Genomic DNA, 20252 nt, shown 5'->3' on the forward strand with positions numbered 1-20252 from the left:
TCTGAAATATGTGCTTGAAACTTGCACAGTATTTGTTGGAAATGTTTCTTGCGACTACCAAGGCATCTTCTTGTAGTACTAACGCTTTTTGCTCAGCATGATGTTCTGAAAACCTGTCTCCATCATGTCATGTTCTCTCTCTCCCTCATTCTTAACTCTCTGACAACAGCAAGAGGCGAAAGGTTGCACCGCCGCTGCGTATCGCTAATCCATTTTTCAATACACACGCACCAATTCATTCATGCACACACACACACACACACACACACACACACACACACACACAGAGTCTAATGAGGGATTAGCTAATGAATTCTCTCAACAGATGAATTACATTTTACACACACACACGCTTGCACACGTGCACAGACTCCATCCCCAAACGACTGAAGATATGAGCCAGTACTTTGAGAGAGACGAGCTTTTTCAATCTATCACTAAATTGAAATCCGAAGTAACAGATTGGCTCTGGGCAAAGTGGCATTTGATTTAGAGAGAAGACATTAAGACGGATCTGAAGGACAGCGGACTGAAGCATTACTTTTAAAGAGAAAAATAAATAAAGCAGCCTTTGATTCGCTGCCATTTTACATGGCACGAGAAGAAAGAGGAGGCATTTTCACATGAGTCCAAATGAGAGGCAAACATTTCACATGCGCATCTTTGTGCCACTGTATTCCGGAGGGCTTAAAAGCATCGGCCTCCCTCTTTCTCTTTAAGTGACAGCAACACAAGAGTTGACACACACACAGGACATGACAGAGAAACACACACACACACAATCCCTCCTGCCGTTTTCACAGTCTCTTGAGTGGAGGAGATGCCCACGGCCAAAAACCAATGGTTGCTTTTCTTGTTTTTTTTTCTCCCCCTCCTCCTCCTCCCCCTCCTCCTCCTCCTTTCACTATCACTCTGTTTCTCCCGCCTTACTGGGGGAAAACACACCATTTTATTTCATCTTCCAAATGCGCCGAAAAGTAATTATAATTAAAACCAACTTGATTGTAATGTTGAAAATACTAAAATAACTTACCATTATTAAACAGGCTCAAATGTGGTGTTCGGCAGCAGCCATCTAATTTGTCTGGAGACACTAATGGAAAACAATTATTTCACTCCATTAAGATTAAAGACGCCTGGAATCTGTGTCACAGCTCCATCAGAGAGGAGACGGATTTAGAAAGTTGTCAAATTAACATAAACTCATTTAGACTCGTTCACATTTATTACACTGGCTTTGGGAAGCGATAGGCCAAAAACAAAACCGCCGCAAAACAGCACGAGAAGAAGAAACAAGGGAGAGGCGGATTTACGCCATAATTGATAGTTTGACTTTCTAAATGGGAAACTAGAAGATAAAGGAGGAAATGAGACACAAAAAGTGACTTTGTTAAAGAGTGACGGACAGTTTTGTATCCTTCACTGTGCTCTATTGTCCTTGTTTTTACAGAGACGACCACTGGTGCTGCAGCAACACACATCCCTGCTGTGGTTCTCTCGGATTTCCCTCATTTCGTCGCTTATGATCTAATAATCACACATATTCCCAGTGACAGTTCACACTGGCTGCATTAAAGATCCACCTATAAACCATATCAGCCCCGTCAGTTCAACATGTACTGAAAACAATCAATAAAAATGCTGTCAATCAATGACGGAAAAAACAGTGCTGATCTTTCAAATAAAGCATGCGCTGCAGGTCTTTGTAACAATAATTGAGTGAAAAGTAAACTCTTAATTTCCATCAATTAAGGTTCAAAGTGTATACAGAAAAGGGGATATCGGGGACATGTTATCCTGGGAACTTGGTGGTTTCAATGCAGCTATAACAATAATGTTCCTGGCATTTAAAATAAACGCTTTTCTCTCTGCAACACAACAAACTGCAAGTTCTGTTTTTCAACCCCCTTGTTCCACACTGATCAAAGCCCACCTCCCGCTCCCTGTAAAGCAGTATCTACTCACTAGTATTTACTTGCAAATTAACAGCACTCAGATTCCCAAAGAGGCCTCAAAGAAATTCCACACATTTGTTAGCCAGGGGGCCAAATGGCCACAAGGGAGGGGGAGAGGAGGGTATAGCAGGGCTGGGGAGAGGAGGGGTGGGGTGGGCAATACAACGTTCACAGATGAAGCGTTAATTAAATGTGTAATTTCTATGCAAATCATTAGCATTCCTAAGCGAACACTGAGAGAGAAAACGACACTTTTGTGCTATTTCTGGTTATTTCATGCTTTTCAATCGGGGCTTTGATGTGTCCTTTATTACAGCCATATAAGATGTTAGTATAATTGTGGAGGTCAGACTTGTAACAGCTGTGTGAGACTCTCTTTATCTGCCTGTGCATGAGTGTGTGTTGGATTTCAGAGACGAACAACTGCTGAATGTGGAAATAAAGCGCGCAGCAGCCACGCAGACAGCGACACAGTTACACAGAGTTTGCATGCACGGACATCCAGAGCTGCACAACATACACTGCGTCCTGCACCACGACACGACACACAGCTACAGGGTAATTCTCTTTCTCCAGTTCATTCAGCCCACTTTTGCGGGGGCATCGTCCCGGAGAGCATCACCAGTTGTTGCAGCGCGGACTCAAAGTGAATACGTGTTTTCAGCAGGGAAGCAGAGGCACTCTCAAACTGAAGTCAAGAAGACCCAGAATAAAAGGAGAGTTAAAAGTCACGGTCGAGGGGAAAGCACTCGTATGCATGTAGTTTAACTGTATCTATTAGGAATGGAATTGCGCACATAGTCCAAGAACTCACATCGTACATTTCCCCAGATTTCGTGCGTAAAAAGAGATGAAACCGGGGTGTATATAGAACAATAGGTAACTGATCCTCTCCATCTTTCCTCTACTTCAGTTCAATCACACCTTGCAATGATACAACCCATTCAATCAGACAGGCGATCGGGCTGTGTCCCTAACCATTAGGTTTTATCGCAAGTAAAGTTGGAGCAGAAGAGGACCGTTTGGTTTGCAGAGAGTATAAGCTCACCGTGGTTGCGAACACAAGCGATCATTGCATCCTATACAATATACGTTCCTCTTCAACCACTTGAAACACATCACAGACTAGATAATAACACCTTACAAAAACATTAGTAGACTGCACTAACATGCATTAAAGAAGAATACGATTATGAACAAATGATTCAAGTAATCACAGGATGGAAAACAGCATCAAATGCAAGATCACTGTAATACACAGACCCTGTACAAGTATTCATTGTGACACGATGTGATATTATAGTTAATAGATGGTGATCTCCGTGCACACAGTAACTTTTTCTCCATTCATGCGCCGTCACGCGGCTGCACGGAGGAACGATGTTTCCCACTGTACACTGCCGTTCAACCGTAACCCCGTGCAAATACATGTTTCTTATTGTAGCCTTTGGTGCTTTGAAGTGCTAACGTCAAACAATCGTTTTATACAGAACATCCTCACTCCGGGATAAGTGAACACACTGGAAATAATGCAACTTTGTTTTTAAGATTAGTGTTCACAATCCAAACTATGAAGTCAGTGTAAATGTTAGTCATTTGTGCAAGTGAGACCGACATACTTGGCAAACAGAAATGAAACAAGAGGCAACTCACTCCGGCTTTAAATGTAACTCGCAATGGAACATTTTTCATTTTAACAGTGACAAAAAGCACCTTTACGCCTAAAAAAATGCACGTCTCGCTTCCGAGAGTGATTTAAAACATCCTCAAAGCGACAAAACAGACACGACAGTACGTTTTCAACACGGAGGCTAACTTTTCTCCTGCACCTAAACACACCTGTCATGGATTCATACGCTTACAAGGTTGCAGGAAATGAGGAAATAGTGCAAACTTTACAAACAGAAAACATTATTAACAGCCTATTGTTCATGTTTTCGTCCTTACCTGTCGGTATCTGCCCGGACACGTTAGCCGAAAAGAGAAACAGGAGTCCCAGGAATACGGGGAAAAGTGTATCCATGTTTTCAAACGTGGCCGTGTGAGAGTCTGTAACAGTTTTTCCCCGGAAAAGTTTTTCCTGCGAGTGTTCTCCGTTCTCTCCTCCGTCTTCAGTCTTCTTTATTTCTCTCTTTAGTGGGTTGTTGTTATTATTATTCCTCCTGGTGTGGATTCAGAAGCTCCATTCTGTCTCCGGTTTCTCTCTTTTCGCTTCCTACGGGCTCTCGCGGACACTACACTTTGTTTCACGCGGAGTGAGAAAGCGCGAGGGGGAGAGAGCGAGCGCAGCAGAGAAAGTGCGTGACGTCACGAAGCAGGAGTTGATTGGAAAAAAAACCATACAAAATAAAAACACACAAATTAAAGAAATAATGTAGGAACTCTAATAGTACCTGTCATGTGTAATAGACTGTAATAAACGTTTCTTTATAAATCATTTTTTCATCAGTCATTTTTACATTTCTTGTATTTTATTAGTTTAAATTATTGACATTATTTATTTTTCATCAAATACAAAACTTTTAATTAATCGCTCATTATGCGATAAAAGGTTATGTTTGATCAAATGTTAATAAGATGTGGTGTTTGTTAGGCAATATTGTACAAGAGAAGGTAAACAAATAAGCAGCATGTTGCTTGAATGTTAACATATCAAAAATAATCAGAATCAGAATACCTTTATTAATCCCACAGAGGGGACATTTGCAGCGTTACAGCAGGAAAGAGCCACAGACAGCTTAGTGTTGCATATCTTACATGCGTTAAAAAAAGTACTAAGTTATAATATAATAAACAATATGCTAAAAAAAAGATAAAAACTAAAAAAGTTACATAATTTTCAAAAATACAGATCAAAAACAAATCAAATCTACAAATCAAATCCTGTAGCAGTTCTTATGATTTAACAGCCCGGTATATTGCAGTTATTAAAGATGGCGTATATATTGCACACAAAGCACATATTGCACATAGTTTGACGGTATTTAACAGCAGCAAGTTACACAATTTACAAAATACAAGATACATACCTTGTAACAGTAACAAGTGATCTACTAATTAAATTAATCAGTTATTATACTATAGCATCCTGAAAGGGCCATTCTACACGATGAGAACCGTTTTTTTACTTCAAATCCTAAAGTAACGTATAATGTATTTTTACTTGTGATGAAGAATGGTTTTGGTTGTATTGTTTCGTTTAAGTAAACCGAGTACAATCTAGAAAATGTAAATTTGTCAGCCTAAAAAGGTAATAATATATAAAAGTTGCCATCAGTTCTTGTTCCACTCCCCCCTAGTGGCCAGAAATATATGTTAGCAGACATTTAAACATTCAAAACACTTGCAAATACTAAGTACAAAGGAGCAGCACTAGTTGGCCCCTTGAGAACAGTTTCTGACACAACAATATGTATAATTCCTGGCACAGTCCAGGACTCCTGTCCAACTCTGGGCCCCTACCATTCAGCTGCCAACACCTCAAAGGCATCCTGCTAATAAACCATATACAGAACAGCATAGAAATCAATAGAATCAGTGAGAATCGTGATGTGACAAGGTACATTTACCCAAGTACTGTACTATAGTTTTGGGGGTTTTGTTAATTACTTGAGTATCCATTTTATGCATAAGCAATAGCTCACGACAGGCCGTTGTATATGGTCATTATACCACAGCCAAACTGCCACCACAGCCAAACTGCCACCACAGCCAAACTGCCACCACAGCCACCAACAGCCACCACAGCCAAACTGCCACCACAGCCACCAACAGCCACCAACAGCCACCACAGCCCAACTGTATACAGTTAAATCGACCGGACTTCTTTCTGCAGATGTGAGCGTCCTTAACAACGGTCAATAAGTCCTTGCGGCACATTATCCCTTTCATGTTTCCATCTTAAGCTTTGTTAGTTAGTTAATTTCGTAACGGACGTAATGCAGTTGGGTTGTAGCTTTTCTCAGACGCGGAGGGATACTGACTTTTTGTGAAAAGTAACTACAATTCTACCCGTGATATACGCTCATTATAGGGCTGTGCAATTAATCGTATTTTAATCGCGATTACGATTATGGCTTGCGACGATTATGAAAACAGCATAATTGACAAAATACGATTATTTTGCTGGGTGCGCTTTCGCCCCTCCCTAAAAGCCCACTCGGCCACGTGGGAGTGACATGTGTTGTGAGTGTTCAGCGCAAGCGAAGATGTCAGAACAAGAGCAGCAACTAGTTAAAAAGAAGGGTCGCGGGGAGATTCCCAGTCGATCGTGAGATGTGTCTAAAAATAGAACAACAATATTCTGTTTTATCGTTAATGTCCTATAACATAATGTTCCCGTGCCAGAATAATTTACTTGAACGCATCAAAGCTTTGTGATTGGCCGGCCTCACCCCATGTGTCCGGGCGTGGCTGGTGAGCAGTGCACTAGTTCGCTGACGTTGTCCGTGTCAACAGCATGGATGGTCAACAGGAGTGACAGTCCGCACACACACAAGACCGCAATTATGGCTGAAGCAAAAAAGCCCAAAATATATAATTTTCACTCCAAGTGGGAGGATCATTATTTTTGTATCTATTCCAATTCAAAGTCCATCTGTCTCATCTGCAATGCGAGCGTGGCTTTATCGAAGAAGGGTAATTTAGGAGCGGCATTTCAAAACAGTGCACAAACGCAACGAGACGGAATTCCCTCCTAATTCTGCCCTACGCTCCAAAAGGGGAGGGGCCTGAAAGTCAGTGTTCTTGCGAAACACATGAAGTCTTTCGAAGACGGCGAAGTTGTGAAAGAAGCTTTCTTGGAGGCTGCGACGCGCTTTTGTGGGACAGTAAAAATAACAGCAGCATTTCAACAGGTTTTTGATATAATAAAAACTCAATTTAGATACCGTTATTAATCTGCTGTAAGTTTTAGTTTGTTTGAATTTATTCATGATAATTATTGTACAAAATGGTATAAGAATGCAAACATTAAGATCTGTGCTGTTTAAATTGATTATAGTCTATCAGTTCAGAAACTAGTGTTGCTTGCATCCTATTTTAAAGGCATTTCTTTTTATACTTTATACTTTTTATACTTTTAAAATGCAACAAAAAATGGGTTTGATTCTATTAATGTTGTCTTTTTTATTGCACCGTTGCTGCAGATTCCTGTGTAGCTTCAGATCTGAGTTGTCTTATTAGTAAGCCTAATTTATACTTTTGTAGCAACATTATTTTTATATAATGGCAAAGAAAGGGTTCTTCAGAGTCTTTTCTTTTTGTCCTGTGTCATATGTGGCAGCACTGCCACAAGTTCCTCTTCAGAGAGGGTCTTCAGTACAGGTGGCAATATCGTCACCTGCCTGCGCTCATCTCTGAAACCAGACCATGTCAACAGGCTGGTGTTTCTTGCGAACAATCTTTAAGAGATGACATGAGCAGCCCTACCAGCATTTGCCATGGTGGCCTAAACATTTTTATTTGGTCTTAAATTGTAGTTCAACATTTATTTCCTGTTACTTCTGGACCATGACGGTTGGCCAGCCTTCAACGTTTAACTGAGTGGAATATGTTGAATATGTTTTACCAAAATGTTGGCTATATGTTAAGGAGTGTTCAGTAGGTTGTGACAGTGCACTGCAACATGTTTGATTTCATTTATTTTGGTCTAATTTATTTTTATTTATCATATTAATATATGTTTAGTATGGTTTTGGAAGTGCGCTCCAACACATTTATTGATCTTGTTTATTGGTAAAATATTATTTGTTTTAAAGTTCAATAAATGGTCAATGAATAATCGTCAAAATAATCGTGATATCAATTATTGACCAAATAATCGTGATTATGATTTTTGCCATAATCGCACAGCCCTAGCTCATTATATCACGGCTAAGAACCAATCAGATTTCTTGATTGACTGGTCCGTTTTATAATTCTTTATATACTCTACTACAGGGAGAAATATTGCACATTTTACTCCACTCCATGTCTTTGACTCATGTAGTTACTATTTACGTTTTGATCAATATAATACTAATTTACTCAGCATAGTAGTATCCAAAATCAAAAACAACTCTTTATTAGCCAATCTTCACAATTAGTACTTTTAATTTTGATACTTTAGTACATTTGGCTGATTCTGTACTTTTACTTAAGTAACATTTTGATCTCCAGGCTTGTTTTGACTGTGGTATTTGTACCTTTCATAAAGTATTTTCCCCACCAGTGAGTAGAACCCACACCTTCTGCAGGTGAGAGGGAGACACTCAAAGAAACAGATGTTTGTGTTATTAAGTCTGTTATTTAGTACAGGAAGACTTAAAGGACACATATAAGAGCTGCAGGTAAACAAATCAGTCTTTCCTAGACACAAGCCAGAGTGCTTGGATCTGCAACGTCATATATAACGCCAGGAGGGGCTTCTTTTTGATTTAAAGGAGACCTTGTGGTCGCTTGCTGGACTGTGAAACGCTTCCATCGTTTTTATTTCTGCTAAGACCCTTTCTGTCAAGAAAATGATTTAAATTACTGCTGGGTTTGCTTGAAAGATGACCTTTATATCACTGATTTCACACCATAAAACTGTGAACCTTGCACATATTACTGTATACTTTGCACATTTCTTTTAAACGTTACCTCTATTTCACAGCTCTTCCACTTACAATTCTGGTACACTGCACTATTGTCTTTTCTATAGTAATTTTATAGTAAATTACTTTTACTCTATTGTTTGGTTCTTCTTCTTTTTCAAACTCATACCTCTAACTGTTTCAGTTTGCACCATTTTACACCAAAGACAATTACACATTTGCAAATCTAATTGGCATTAAACCTTATTCTGATCAGCAGAGTATTTAACACATTTTACATATTTCCAATTCATGTTCTGGACTAACAATTAGCTTCTGTGGGTACTTGTTCATAACGAACTATCTGAGTTTGCATGAGGTTCTGCATATTTGTGGTTAAAACAAATGATTTGCCCACATCTGCACACAGTGGTGACAGCCATGCGTGTCAAAGTGCGTCTGGATGACATCATGACAGGCGCCTGCCAAAAACACAAAATAGATGTTATGATTTGGTACACAGCTGAGCTAAAAATATGTGGTATGGATGGAAATGTACAAGCAGGGAACCGCCGCGTATCATCTTAGTGTGTTTTGTCTTTTAGTGCCACCTCTCCCACATGAAAGGTGTGAAAAAATCTATTCTCTCAAAGTTTCGTGCTGTGAAAAACTAAAATATTCACACAGGCAAACTTTGGAGCTTTATTGCATTGCTGGATTTCTTGTGTTGCTGATAATCATGGGTGTTTTCTGACTGTTTGTGCAGTACATGTGACTGTTTGGCCTTCAAATAAACCTAGTTGCCCTGTTTCTAAATACCACTCTGATGCTACTACTTTGCTTCAAAATGTGAATTTGCTATCGTTACACTGTGCCGGTACCCTGTCATTATAGACAACAGTGTATCCTCACTGTTTGCTGAAGGTGCAGGTTCTAGGTGGTTATTTGCAGTTATTTTCGCCCACACACTGCTATCAATTCATAGTTTTGCTTATGCGTAGATGCAGACAGCTTTTATATTTGCGAGTTTGTGGGCTGAAATCATCTAAGCATATCTGTACTTTGAACTCAGAAATGATTTTGCATGGGTATGTACAGCAGAAACATCTGTATTTGCACTCATCAATGTCTGTGTTGCCTTGTCCAAATATCAAAGGGTGTTCATGTGCATCTGAAGTACACAGATACAACTGGTTTGGAAAAGATTCACTCTCAATGTCAGATATTCTATTCAGTGCAATATAACACAAACATGTGCTGAGGAAGATTGTACACATTCACATACCATGAAGACCAACCAAACATCGTCTATCTCAGTGGGAATTCTGGTCTGCAAAGATGTTTGTCTCTCTCCCATCATTGCTTTTATCCCTCACATAGATAAAAAACAACATGTTGCAGCACTTATTGGGCTTCAGCTAAAGCCAGCCGAGAAAAACATAGCAGGTAGTCATCGCTGTGTAATGACAGATCTGGTGGACAGAGCATTGGTCTACAGAAGCACAAATCCCTGTGCTGGGAACGGACAGAGAGCATAAATAGATGTTTTAGTTGGGACCAGGGAAGGACCCCGCTTGACCTCAGTGCCGGTACATTGTATCTTTGCGGGCAAATTCCAGCAATCTTACCTGTCACAGCACTCACTGGAGCTCACCAGTAGCTCAATGCAATTTTGAGTCGAAATGTACCATCCATCGTCTGGACTATGATGGATTGCAGAGAAGACTCTTGTGTTTTAAGACCAACAACCAGTTATCAAAATAAATATCCAACATGTACAATGCCTTTCTAGCCACTCTAGCAGCATGGCTCAAAGAAGGCAATGTCAGTCTTTACTTCAGCTGAAATATCTTAAAAGCTATTGGATCGATCATCATGAATGTTTGTGCAAATATACCCAGGTTCCTCAAAAGTAAAGTCTACTAAACATATATGAGCTTTTCTCTAGTGCCCTCATCTGGTTGACATTTCTGTTTTTAGTTAAATAAGTTATATTATATATATATATAATATATATTATGTGAGGGAAGTAAACAAAGGAGTCCAATGGAGGTGTTTCAGGCAGGGGGGGGGGGGGGAGTGTGCGGGAGAGAAACTTCCTCTGGAGGCAACTTTAGGATTTTAGCTTATCATATCTTCAGCAGTGTTAATTAGCAAAAGTTAACATGTTTAGGCTAAAAGTATGCATGTTAAACATCCGAATGTTAACATAGCATTGGTTCTTATAGTCCTGGTTTCTGACATGTTACACAACACATTTTGACTGTGCAGCCAGCTCTGTGTCTCTCCTGTCTGTCCCTCTGACTTGATTGACAGCTCTGTTATTCTTCCGTCTTATTCCCAACTGTTAAGGCAGGACAACTTCTTCCTCCACTGTCTGTCTGTCTGTCATATGCCTTATTTGAAAATAGACACGGGGAAGCCAATAGTTACCTTGTCCTCTTTCTTCAGGTAGATTTAGAAAGCTGAATTGTACAATACATTGAAAATTGGAAAGTGAAAATCAGGCTGAACCTCATATCTCAGGCTGCTCTGTCTTTTTCAAATAAAGCTTCGAACATCCCCACATCCTTTTTATGTACTGTATATGAAATGGGTTTGATATCTAGAAATGTAAAGTTGACTTGACTTGAATTTATGGTAAAGGATTGACTTATTTTATTAAATTGATTATGACTTTTTACAGTAAATGTGGGCATATCTAAATCACAAGATTAGGCCTTCAAAGAAAATCCATACATCTGTGAAGTATATCGTAAAAATCAAGTAATTAAAAAAGATTAATTAGTTGAATAGTTTCATATTTCTAACGTAAAAAATGAAAATGAAAATTGCAATAAAAACAGAGCACATACAGCAGAGCCTTTTAAAAAGCAACCTAAGATATTGATATGAGGGGGCCGGAAATTAAAAGAGAGGTTGAAGACTCGAGAACTCGAGGTCGTCCATTTGATTTGGCTGGAAATGAATTAAAAGTCTGAAAAGAAGCGGCAACTTGATTTTTTTTATTTTGCATTTTGCAAAAGGTGCAACCTTCACTCTGTGGCGATGAATGTGAGGTCCTTCCAATGCAAAACAAGTATTTCAATATTTTAATTACCCGGTACAAAAAGTTCAATTAAACTGTAAAAAAGAAAACTTGACACTGTATTTTCCTGTGATTCTGATCTGAGATTTTACTGTGCAGTTAATTTGCCCAAACAGAAACAATCTGATCAAAACATTTGACAACATGTAAGAAGCTCAAAGGGGCTTTAACAAATACATGATGAAGTCCCTTGGTTATATAAAAAAATTGCTTCACAATATACCGGAAAAAAACAATAAATGCAATACTCATTATTTATTAAAAAAAAAGATGTACCCTGAAAAATACACTGATGCCCTGAATAAACAGTAAACAGCTTGTCCCTCAGCATTAGTACAGTAACAGGGGAAGGTAGGTAGGTTTAGCGCTTATCTGTCAGTTACTTGTGAAACTTTGTTTTGGGAAAATTATACACTGAACAAAAATATAAATGCAACACTTTTGTTATTGCTCCCATTATTCATGAGATGAACTCAAAGATCTAAAACATTTTCTAAATACACAAAATAACCATTTATCTCAAATATTGTTCACAAATCTGAAAAAATCTGTGATAGTGAGCACTTCTCCTTTGCCGAGATAATCCATCCCACCTCACAGGTGTGGCATATCAAGATGCTGATTAGACAGCATGATTATTGCACAGGTGTGCCTTAGGCTGGCCACAATAAAAGGCCACTCTGAAACGTGCAGTTTTGCTTTATTGGGGGGGGTCTGGGGGGGTCCGAAAACCAGTCAGTATCTGGTGTGACCACCATTTGCCTCACACAGTGCAACACATCTCCTTCGCATAGAGTTGATCAGGTTGTTGATTGTGGCCTGTGGAGTGTTGGTCCACTCCTCTTCAATGGCTGTGCGAAGTTGCTGGATATTGGCAGGAACTGGAACACGCTGTCGTATACGCCGATCCAGAGCATCCCAAACATGCTCAATGGGTGACATGTCCGGTGAGTATGCTGGCCATGCAAGAACTGGGATGTTTTCAGCCTCCAGGAATTGTGTACAGATCCTTGCAACATGGGGCCGTGCATTATCATGCTGCAACATGAGGTGATGGTCGTGGATGAATGGCACAACAATGGGCCTCAGGATCTCGTCACGGTATCTCTGTGCATTCACAATGCCATCAATAAAATGCACCTGTGTTCGTCGTCCATAACATACGCCTGCCCATACCATAACCCCACCACCACAATGGGCCACTCGATTCACAACATTGACATCAGAAAACCGCTCACCCACACGACGCCACACACGCTGTCTGCCATCTGCCCTGAACAGTGAAAACCGGGATTCATCCATGAAGAGAACACCTCTCCAACGTGCCAGACGCCATCGAATGTGAGCATTTGCCCACTCAAGTCGGTTACGACGACGAACCGGAGTCAGGTCGAGACCCCGATGAGGACGACGAGCATGCAGATGAGCTTCCCTGAGGCGGTTTCTGACAGTTTGTGCAGAAATTCTTTGGTTATGCAAACCGATTGTTGCAGCAGCTGTCCGAGTGGCTGGTCTCAGACGATCTTGGAGGTGAACATGCTGGATGTGGAGGTCCTGGGCTGGTGTGGTTACACGTGGTCTGCGGTTGTGAGGCCGGTTGGATGTACTGCCAAATTCTCTGAAACGCCTTTGGAGACGGCTTATGGTAGAGAAATGAACATTCAATTCACGGGCAACAGCTCTGGTGGACATTCCTGCTGTCAGCATGCCAATTGCACGCTCCCTCAAAACTTGCGACATCTGTGGCATTGTGCTGTGTGATAAAACTGAACATTTTAGAGTGGCCTTTTATTGTGGCCAGCCTAAGGCACACCTGTGCAATAATCATGCTGTCTAATCAGCATCTTGATATGCCACACCTGTGAGGTGGGATGGATTATCTCGGCAAAGGAGAAGTGCTCACTATCACTGATTTTTTCAGATTTGTGAACAATATTTGAGAGAAATGGTTATTTTGTGTTTATAGAAAATGTTTTAGATCTTTGAGTTCATCTCATGAAAAATGGGAGCAAAAACAAAAGTGTTGCGTTTATATTTTTGTTCAGTGTAAATGATAACAAAACCAAAATTGTGAAAGGAAAAAAGGACAGGAGTGTAAAGCGAATATGCCGACTTCTGAAAGCTAAAAGCAGGTGGAGGTGGAATCAAAACTAAATACCACTGCTATATGAGAGATAACGACAAAACAACTCTGCAAAAACCTTCTGTTCAAAAAGTAAATTAAAAAAATAAAACAAATCTATTGAGCAGGCATAAATAAAAAACTAATCTTTGCGAAAACATTCATTCTCAGACATTATTAAGGGATCTGGCTTTTCAGAAAGCAATTTTTTACAGATATTTCTGCACACCCACATCAAATTTAAACTTAGATTGATCGGTAGTTAGCAAAACCTTGATGTGTTAAATCTAGCCTGATGTCGTCCAGTTGAGTCGCTCTAAAGTCCCATGGCACGTACATTGAGTAATTCAGGTCTCTGGATTCTGTAGATCAAAAAAACATTTAACATTTTCTTTTTAAAGCTCCGCTAACAGTTTAGCATGCAAGTTCATTCTTGACCTTTCAAATATCAAGCAGAACATAACTTTAACCACATCCCACATTCTGCATAATTATGGATCTGTTGACAAAGAAGATTAGAAGCTGTTATTATTTATTTTTAATGTAATGAAGCAACAGTAAACCTTGACTGATGAAAACCATGTCATATAGCTCAACACTCCAAAACAAGATTGTGCGCTGACACCGAGTGTGAATTGTTTGTCAAAAAACTATTTTCAAGATCCAGAATGAACTTTCATGCTTGAATGTAAGACAAAACCGGCAAGGAGCCATAAAGGTGCCATGGGTGTAATCATAACACATATCCACTGAAGAAGATTGTGTGATATAAAGCTCAAGCATTTAGTTTTTTGCATAAGTAAGACCAATTATTTCAATGCAAAGCTTAAACGACTTAATATAAAGGTGTCTAGCTATGTGTTCCTAGCATTGTTTTATTGGTATTATTTTTTATCCAACATCTTAAAATCTGAACTTTAAGACATCATTTAATTTACTTTCAAGTCTCAAATGAGTCAGGATTTTCATAGCATTCAAGTCCCAAGATTCAATTTGATGGCCAAAGTCAGACTCTGGTCCAGGTTCAAGTTTAAAGTCTCCAGCTTTGGTAATATGAACATTTCTGAGCCAAGTTTATTATTAATTCAGTCAATTCCAATGAGTATTTTCCTAACTTTTCTCGACGATAAAATATTCTGCATTTGAATTATTAGAGGAGCAGAGAATGTTTTATTTTTGCAGACAGAGTTGGCAAAGCTCCACGTTAACACACATGCACCGAGTTAAACCTTTTGGGGTCTGTGAGCGGGAGATACGCAGGTTCATGCTCAGATTGAAGGTCGCAGCTGTGGCAGAAAACCGCTGTGAGTGTGTTTATATCTGGAAGAAATAAAAAAGTTTGTGTGTGTAATTTTTTTCTCATACATACTCAGGACTGAGGTATGTGGGAGTGTGCGATTCTCTGCACACTTGCGCCACACACACACACACACACACACACACACACACACACACACACACACACACACACACACACACACACACACACACACACACACACACACACACACACAGACACATAAACTAAGAAACCAGAGCCAGTTTTTCAACTCACCCTTCAACATGTTGAACGAGCTGAAGAAAACATGTGTCTGAGTTCAAAATGACCTCGCACAAGAAAATAGACAGAAGAAGCAACCAGATATCCTCTGTACATTTGATAATCAAAGTCACCACTTTGATGGAGCTTTGGCTCTGGCTTTTTGACCGATAATGCAAATAGGATATGTTTTGCGAGAAATGATCATTGTCAGATTTTTTTAGAGGATCTATATTAACTAAATAATGTTATCATGTCTGTAGAATACCTTTTATAGGGCTGGACCTTTCTGTAGTGCCACAATACATTCAGAAGATATTTTTGGCCAAATGTTGCGCTTACTACGAATTGAATATTGCGATTTCAATGAAATGTCGATTACAGTTTTTCTCGATTGCTAACACACTAAAATGCTACATAAAGCACAATTATTTTAACTGACACTCAAAGAGCAAAACATCGGCTCAAATCTCTAAAACTCTAAACACGTTTTCAGCTTTTCACACAATTTGCAAATCAACATGGCACTTTTTGCAAACCACTGCACACGTTTCTCCACGTAAGACACAGGAATCTGACATAAAGTCACGTGTGAGCTGGTTTAAAACACTGATATTCAAAATGCCTCACACATGGACCAATGATCAAGAAACACGTTCCACCTGACCAAACACCTGATGGCATAATTGTTGGCACTATAAAAAGACCACAGGTGAGTACTTTCTTACAGCAACAATGGAAGCCAACATGGAGGCAAGAGCAAGAGGAAGAGCTGGGCTGAGAGTGAGAGGAGGAGGAAGAGGTGGGGTGAGAGTTAGAGGAGGAAGAATGAGAGGTAGAGGTAGAGCTAGAGGGAGAGGACGTGGACAAAGAAGAATATCTCAAATGAAATGAAATGTTATCAACCATGGTTTGACGATGAGAGAGACAGAGGGTTCAGCCGAATCTAAGCCGATTTACTGTCGCCTCTGTAATCCGGACACTTAGACTTGAAAACAGGTTATAGTTACCAGTTTGTATCTCTGCATAATTCATGATATATCAGAGCTTATATCTGTTGTGTGAAACGTATTTACTTCATTACTGTAATTGAATTGTTGGCATGTTGCATACTATAACTGTACAACAATCCTGCACAATGTACTGGTAAACTTACTTGTATGCAACACAGATACTGACCGACCACTATGTCTTTGTTGTTTATCTGAAGGACTGAGAAACAAGGAGGTGCAGGTGGGCTAAGGATTTCCAATGAAGCAGGAAGCAGCAGTTACAAACTGGGTTTTGGCAAACAATGCATCACACTTAGAGAGATCCGAAGCATAGTAACTATGTGCTGAGATGCATGTTGCACAAAGTTATCTTTGAATAAAATGTGATTTTTGAATAAAATGTGATTTTTTTCCACAACTCATTTGTATTTCTTCATTTACTGTATTTCTGTATAAGCAAGCAATCTTTCTCTGCAGAACCCTCTCTGTACAGAGCATCGCCCATACAAGATGAACGTGCTTTAGATTATGCTCAGCAGTGTGTAGTTGGGTGGTCAGACAATCTAGTATTATGAATGTTGTGTGTTATATTTGGTGCAGAAGTTTGCATTTGGTTAGTGTTTATGTAGTTTTGAGTGAAGTTCTTCATTTAGCAGGAGAAATTAGTAGTTTTGCACTTTGGGTGTGTGGTTTTGTGAATTGTGTTTTGTGTTCTGAGAAACTGAGCAATTTAAAAAAAAATGTGTGTTAGCAATCGAGAAAAACTGTAATTGTGAAGATCTATTGTGTGTGTGTGTGTGTGTGTGTGTGTGTGTGTGTGTGTGTGTGTGTGTGTGTGTGTGTGTGTGTGTGTGTGTGTGTGTGTGTGTGTGTGTGTATGTGTGTGTGTTTGTCCAGGCTGGCACTGCACACGCATGTCTGTTCTGCCATTACCATGACAATGCCCACCATGCCAGGCCAACACCATATGGTTGCTATGGTAACGTTCCATTTTCTTTTTGGCTGATGCCTGCAAACCAGGTGTATGTGCCAGCTGGTAACGACAGGTGGATGGTGGGAGTGAGTGTTCCATGTGTGTGTGACTGTGTGTGTGTGTGTGTGTGTTTGTGTGTGTGTGTGTGTTGTATCTGTTTTAGAGCAGATAATCCAAAAACATTGAGGTTCCAGGAGTCTGAATAACCCAGAGAAGAGACATTGTTTATTTATTATTCCGAAAAGGGATATTTTCAAAAGTATCGATGTATCATTTGTACCTTTTCCCTTTATCTTTAGGGCCCTGACAAAATAATATAACAGTTAGCTATCTGGCGCTAAAGGGCCAAATGTGGCTGACATTCGCCTGTATTTTTTGGAGAGCCCAGCAGTGTTGGTTTGGTTGGCCTATATCTGCTTCTGCTCTGCCAATTCAGCATTTTGTGGCAGAAACACAGCGAGAGTGACCTGTCTGAGTGGGAGTTCAGCCTCTATAAAGTGCAGTTGTTTTAGGTGAACGTTTGTAAGTTTGCATTTGAAACAAGACTGTTTTCTCACTGTCTGCAGCGCTCTACATATGCTGCACAAAGTCTTCTTGTTGTGTTTGGTAACTTTTAGCAAAACATTCTATCCATTGGACCACTCGTCTTTGAAATGTGAGAGGTTTGGAGTTGTTTTATAAAAAAATCTGTTTTCATTCAACCCTAATGTTGACATCAATGGTGTCCTGTAGAGTTCTTATGTAAAAGCTATGTTTACATTCAGTGTTAAACACAAAACATGTTGAATGCTTTTCCTTCCTCATAAAAGACTTCCTGAATAATTAAAATGTCTCCATTGTTAACTTTAACAGCTGCAAATCCAATCCTGGTACAACAGTGAAGGAACCAGTCAGTAATGTGAATGAGAACCTGACTGACCTACTTGCATGACTTGTTATCATGGCAGCTACTTTTGAGCAGGGTTGTTGATGGAAGTTGGGTGTGTGTATTTGTTGGAATGTATCAATATTGCCACATATCAAACTGACTGCATTATTGAAATAGTTCAATGTGTCTCCTTCTACAGTTTGATCAACCAGTTCAGAAATTATTGCTGCAATGTAAACTAGACTGAGAATGTGACTTTGCCGCACAAGCAGAAGACTTTACTGCCTCAAAATGAAACTATACTGAACAATAAAGCAATATAAAAATAAGTTGGTCTTCTGAGCACCGCCTACAAATGTTACCTGCCTCAAAAAAACATATACAACGTTACAATTGTTGCACAAGCATTATGTGAATAGTCAACATTACATTTATTTTCTTATCTCTTGCAGTAAATTGAAGAACTTAAGTTACACAAGTAATGACATAACTGTTATTTAGTCTCTGCAATGTGATAACTGAATATAGACAGATTAAATTATACTGCATTACAGACAGATGTAATGTCATAACAGTTTTACACAGTTTAGTACAGTCACCTTCACATCAACTGAATGGAATGTCTTTCACAGGTTCTAGAATGTAGAATATGTGCTTGTGGAATGTTGTCTGATAGGAGGATTGATTCAGGGTGTGATCGTTTATACAGCTAAATCCACTAAAATGAGAGTGTTGTTGTTCGAAGAAACAAAGCGAATTAAATGCCAGTGGCGAGCCGTGACTTTTATACCTAGGCCCTCTGACCCCCCCCCCCCCCCCCCCCCCCCCCCCCCCCCCTCAACGTCTTGCTAGTGCGTTGCATGATGGTTAGTCATTTTTGTCCGACTTGCTCTGGAGGCCCGCCTACATGAGACGTTGAAATCTCGCGGGACAAAGACGCCCGCAGCCTTGAGAGCGAGGCGCGGCGCGGCGGCGCAGTTGCTCTCCACGGGCTGCGGAAGCGAAATGCTTGATGGGAAACGACTCGCTGGTATCTCGAGCTGAGCGCTCATTGGTGGTTTTTACCACGTGCTGGTGATGAAACTCTCCAATTGGCTCGGCAAAAGTTTGTTGTTTTGTGTCAGTTTTACGTCGCCACATCCATTCCCATTTTTCATCATTGTTCCACAATGTTTATCATCATTAAATTAATATCCATATATTTTATACTATACTTGCACTGCTTACCGTTTCATACTTTATATATCTTAGCATATTCATACACACTGTTCATACTGCTCACAGGCTGATATCTAGTGTATTCATACCCCTCACTGTTTATTCATCATTCAATTCATTCTATATTTTATTCTGTAGATTGTGAACATTACTTTTCACTTTACTGCTTGTTGCACCTGCTTAGAAGCTAAACTGCATTTCGTTGTCTCAGTACCTGTAATATGTGCAATAACAATAAAGTTGAATCTAATCTTGAGCAGGAACAAATGTATTTACTTAGTACATCTGACATTAACGATTAAACACATGTGCATTCTTTATAAATGCAAACCGAGTCAAGCCGACTCCGGAGGTGGCGGTATGCACCTTAAAGTTGTTTGCAATCCGCCAAATAACCCAAGAAGAAGAAGAAGAAGAAGAAGAAGAAGAAGAAGAAGAAGAAGAAGAAGAAGAAGAAGAAGAAGAAGAAGAAGAAGAAGAAGAAGAAGAAGAAGAAGAAGAAGAAGAAGAAGAAGAAGAAGAAGAAGAAGAGAAGAAGAAGAAGAAGAAGAAGAAGAAGAAGAAGAAGAAGAAGAAGAAGAAGACTCCGAGCTTTCGAGGCGAGCCGCAACGCGTCTCAAACAAGCCTATTACGTCACAGCGTATACTTCAGCAGAATATCAAAACAGCGGCACGGGGTGCAAAACGCATCAATGACAGCGACCCTCTACCACACAAAACAACACCATTTATATAAACACATATCATGACAGGGCACCCATAGCCAATGAACAATTACAAATGAATTAAGCCGGCACGGCGGCCCACATTGAAAATGACTTAGGCCTACCTTTGATGATCAAATCACTTAAACACAAAGTCCATCCTCCTGTCCTTTTGGATGAAGCACTTGCGGGTCATGCAGCTGATCCTTTGCCACTCCAGTTTATCATTGTAACTCAA

At 39.8% G+C, this 20252-nt stretch overlaps 1 protein-coding gene across 25 annotated transcripts in view; it reads right to left on the reverse strand.

Moving 5' to 3' along the window:
• ptprk (protein tyrosine phosphatase receptor type K) overlaps window positions 1-4225 on the reverse strand; it is a 123307-nt gene extending 119082 nt beyond the window's left edge. For 22 of the 25 annotated variants that reach the window (XM_034220750.1, XM_034220717.1, XM_034220742.1 and 19 more), the window contains exon 1: window positions 3903-4224. In XM_034220750.1, coding sequence (XP_034076641.1) covers window positions 3903-3978 — 76 coding nt within the window. In that variant the 5' untranslated portion in view covers window positions 3979-4224. Of the gene's footprint in view, window positions 1-3902 lie in introns of all 25 variants that reach the window. The other 3 variants (XM_034220657.1, XM_034220648.1, XM_034220641.1) reach the window with 1 other exon arrangement.
• Window positions 4226-20252: the final 16027 nt, after the last annotated feature.

Source organism: Gymnodraco acuticeps, unplaced genomic scaffold, assembly GCF_902827175.1.
Source record: "Gymnodraco acuticeps unplaced genomic scaffold, fGymAcu1.1, whole genome shotgun sequence".
Lineage (NCBI taxonomy): Eukaryota > Metazoa > Chordata > Actinopteri > Perciformes > Bathydraconidae > Gymnodraco > Gymnodraco acuticeps.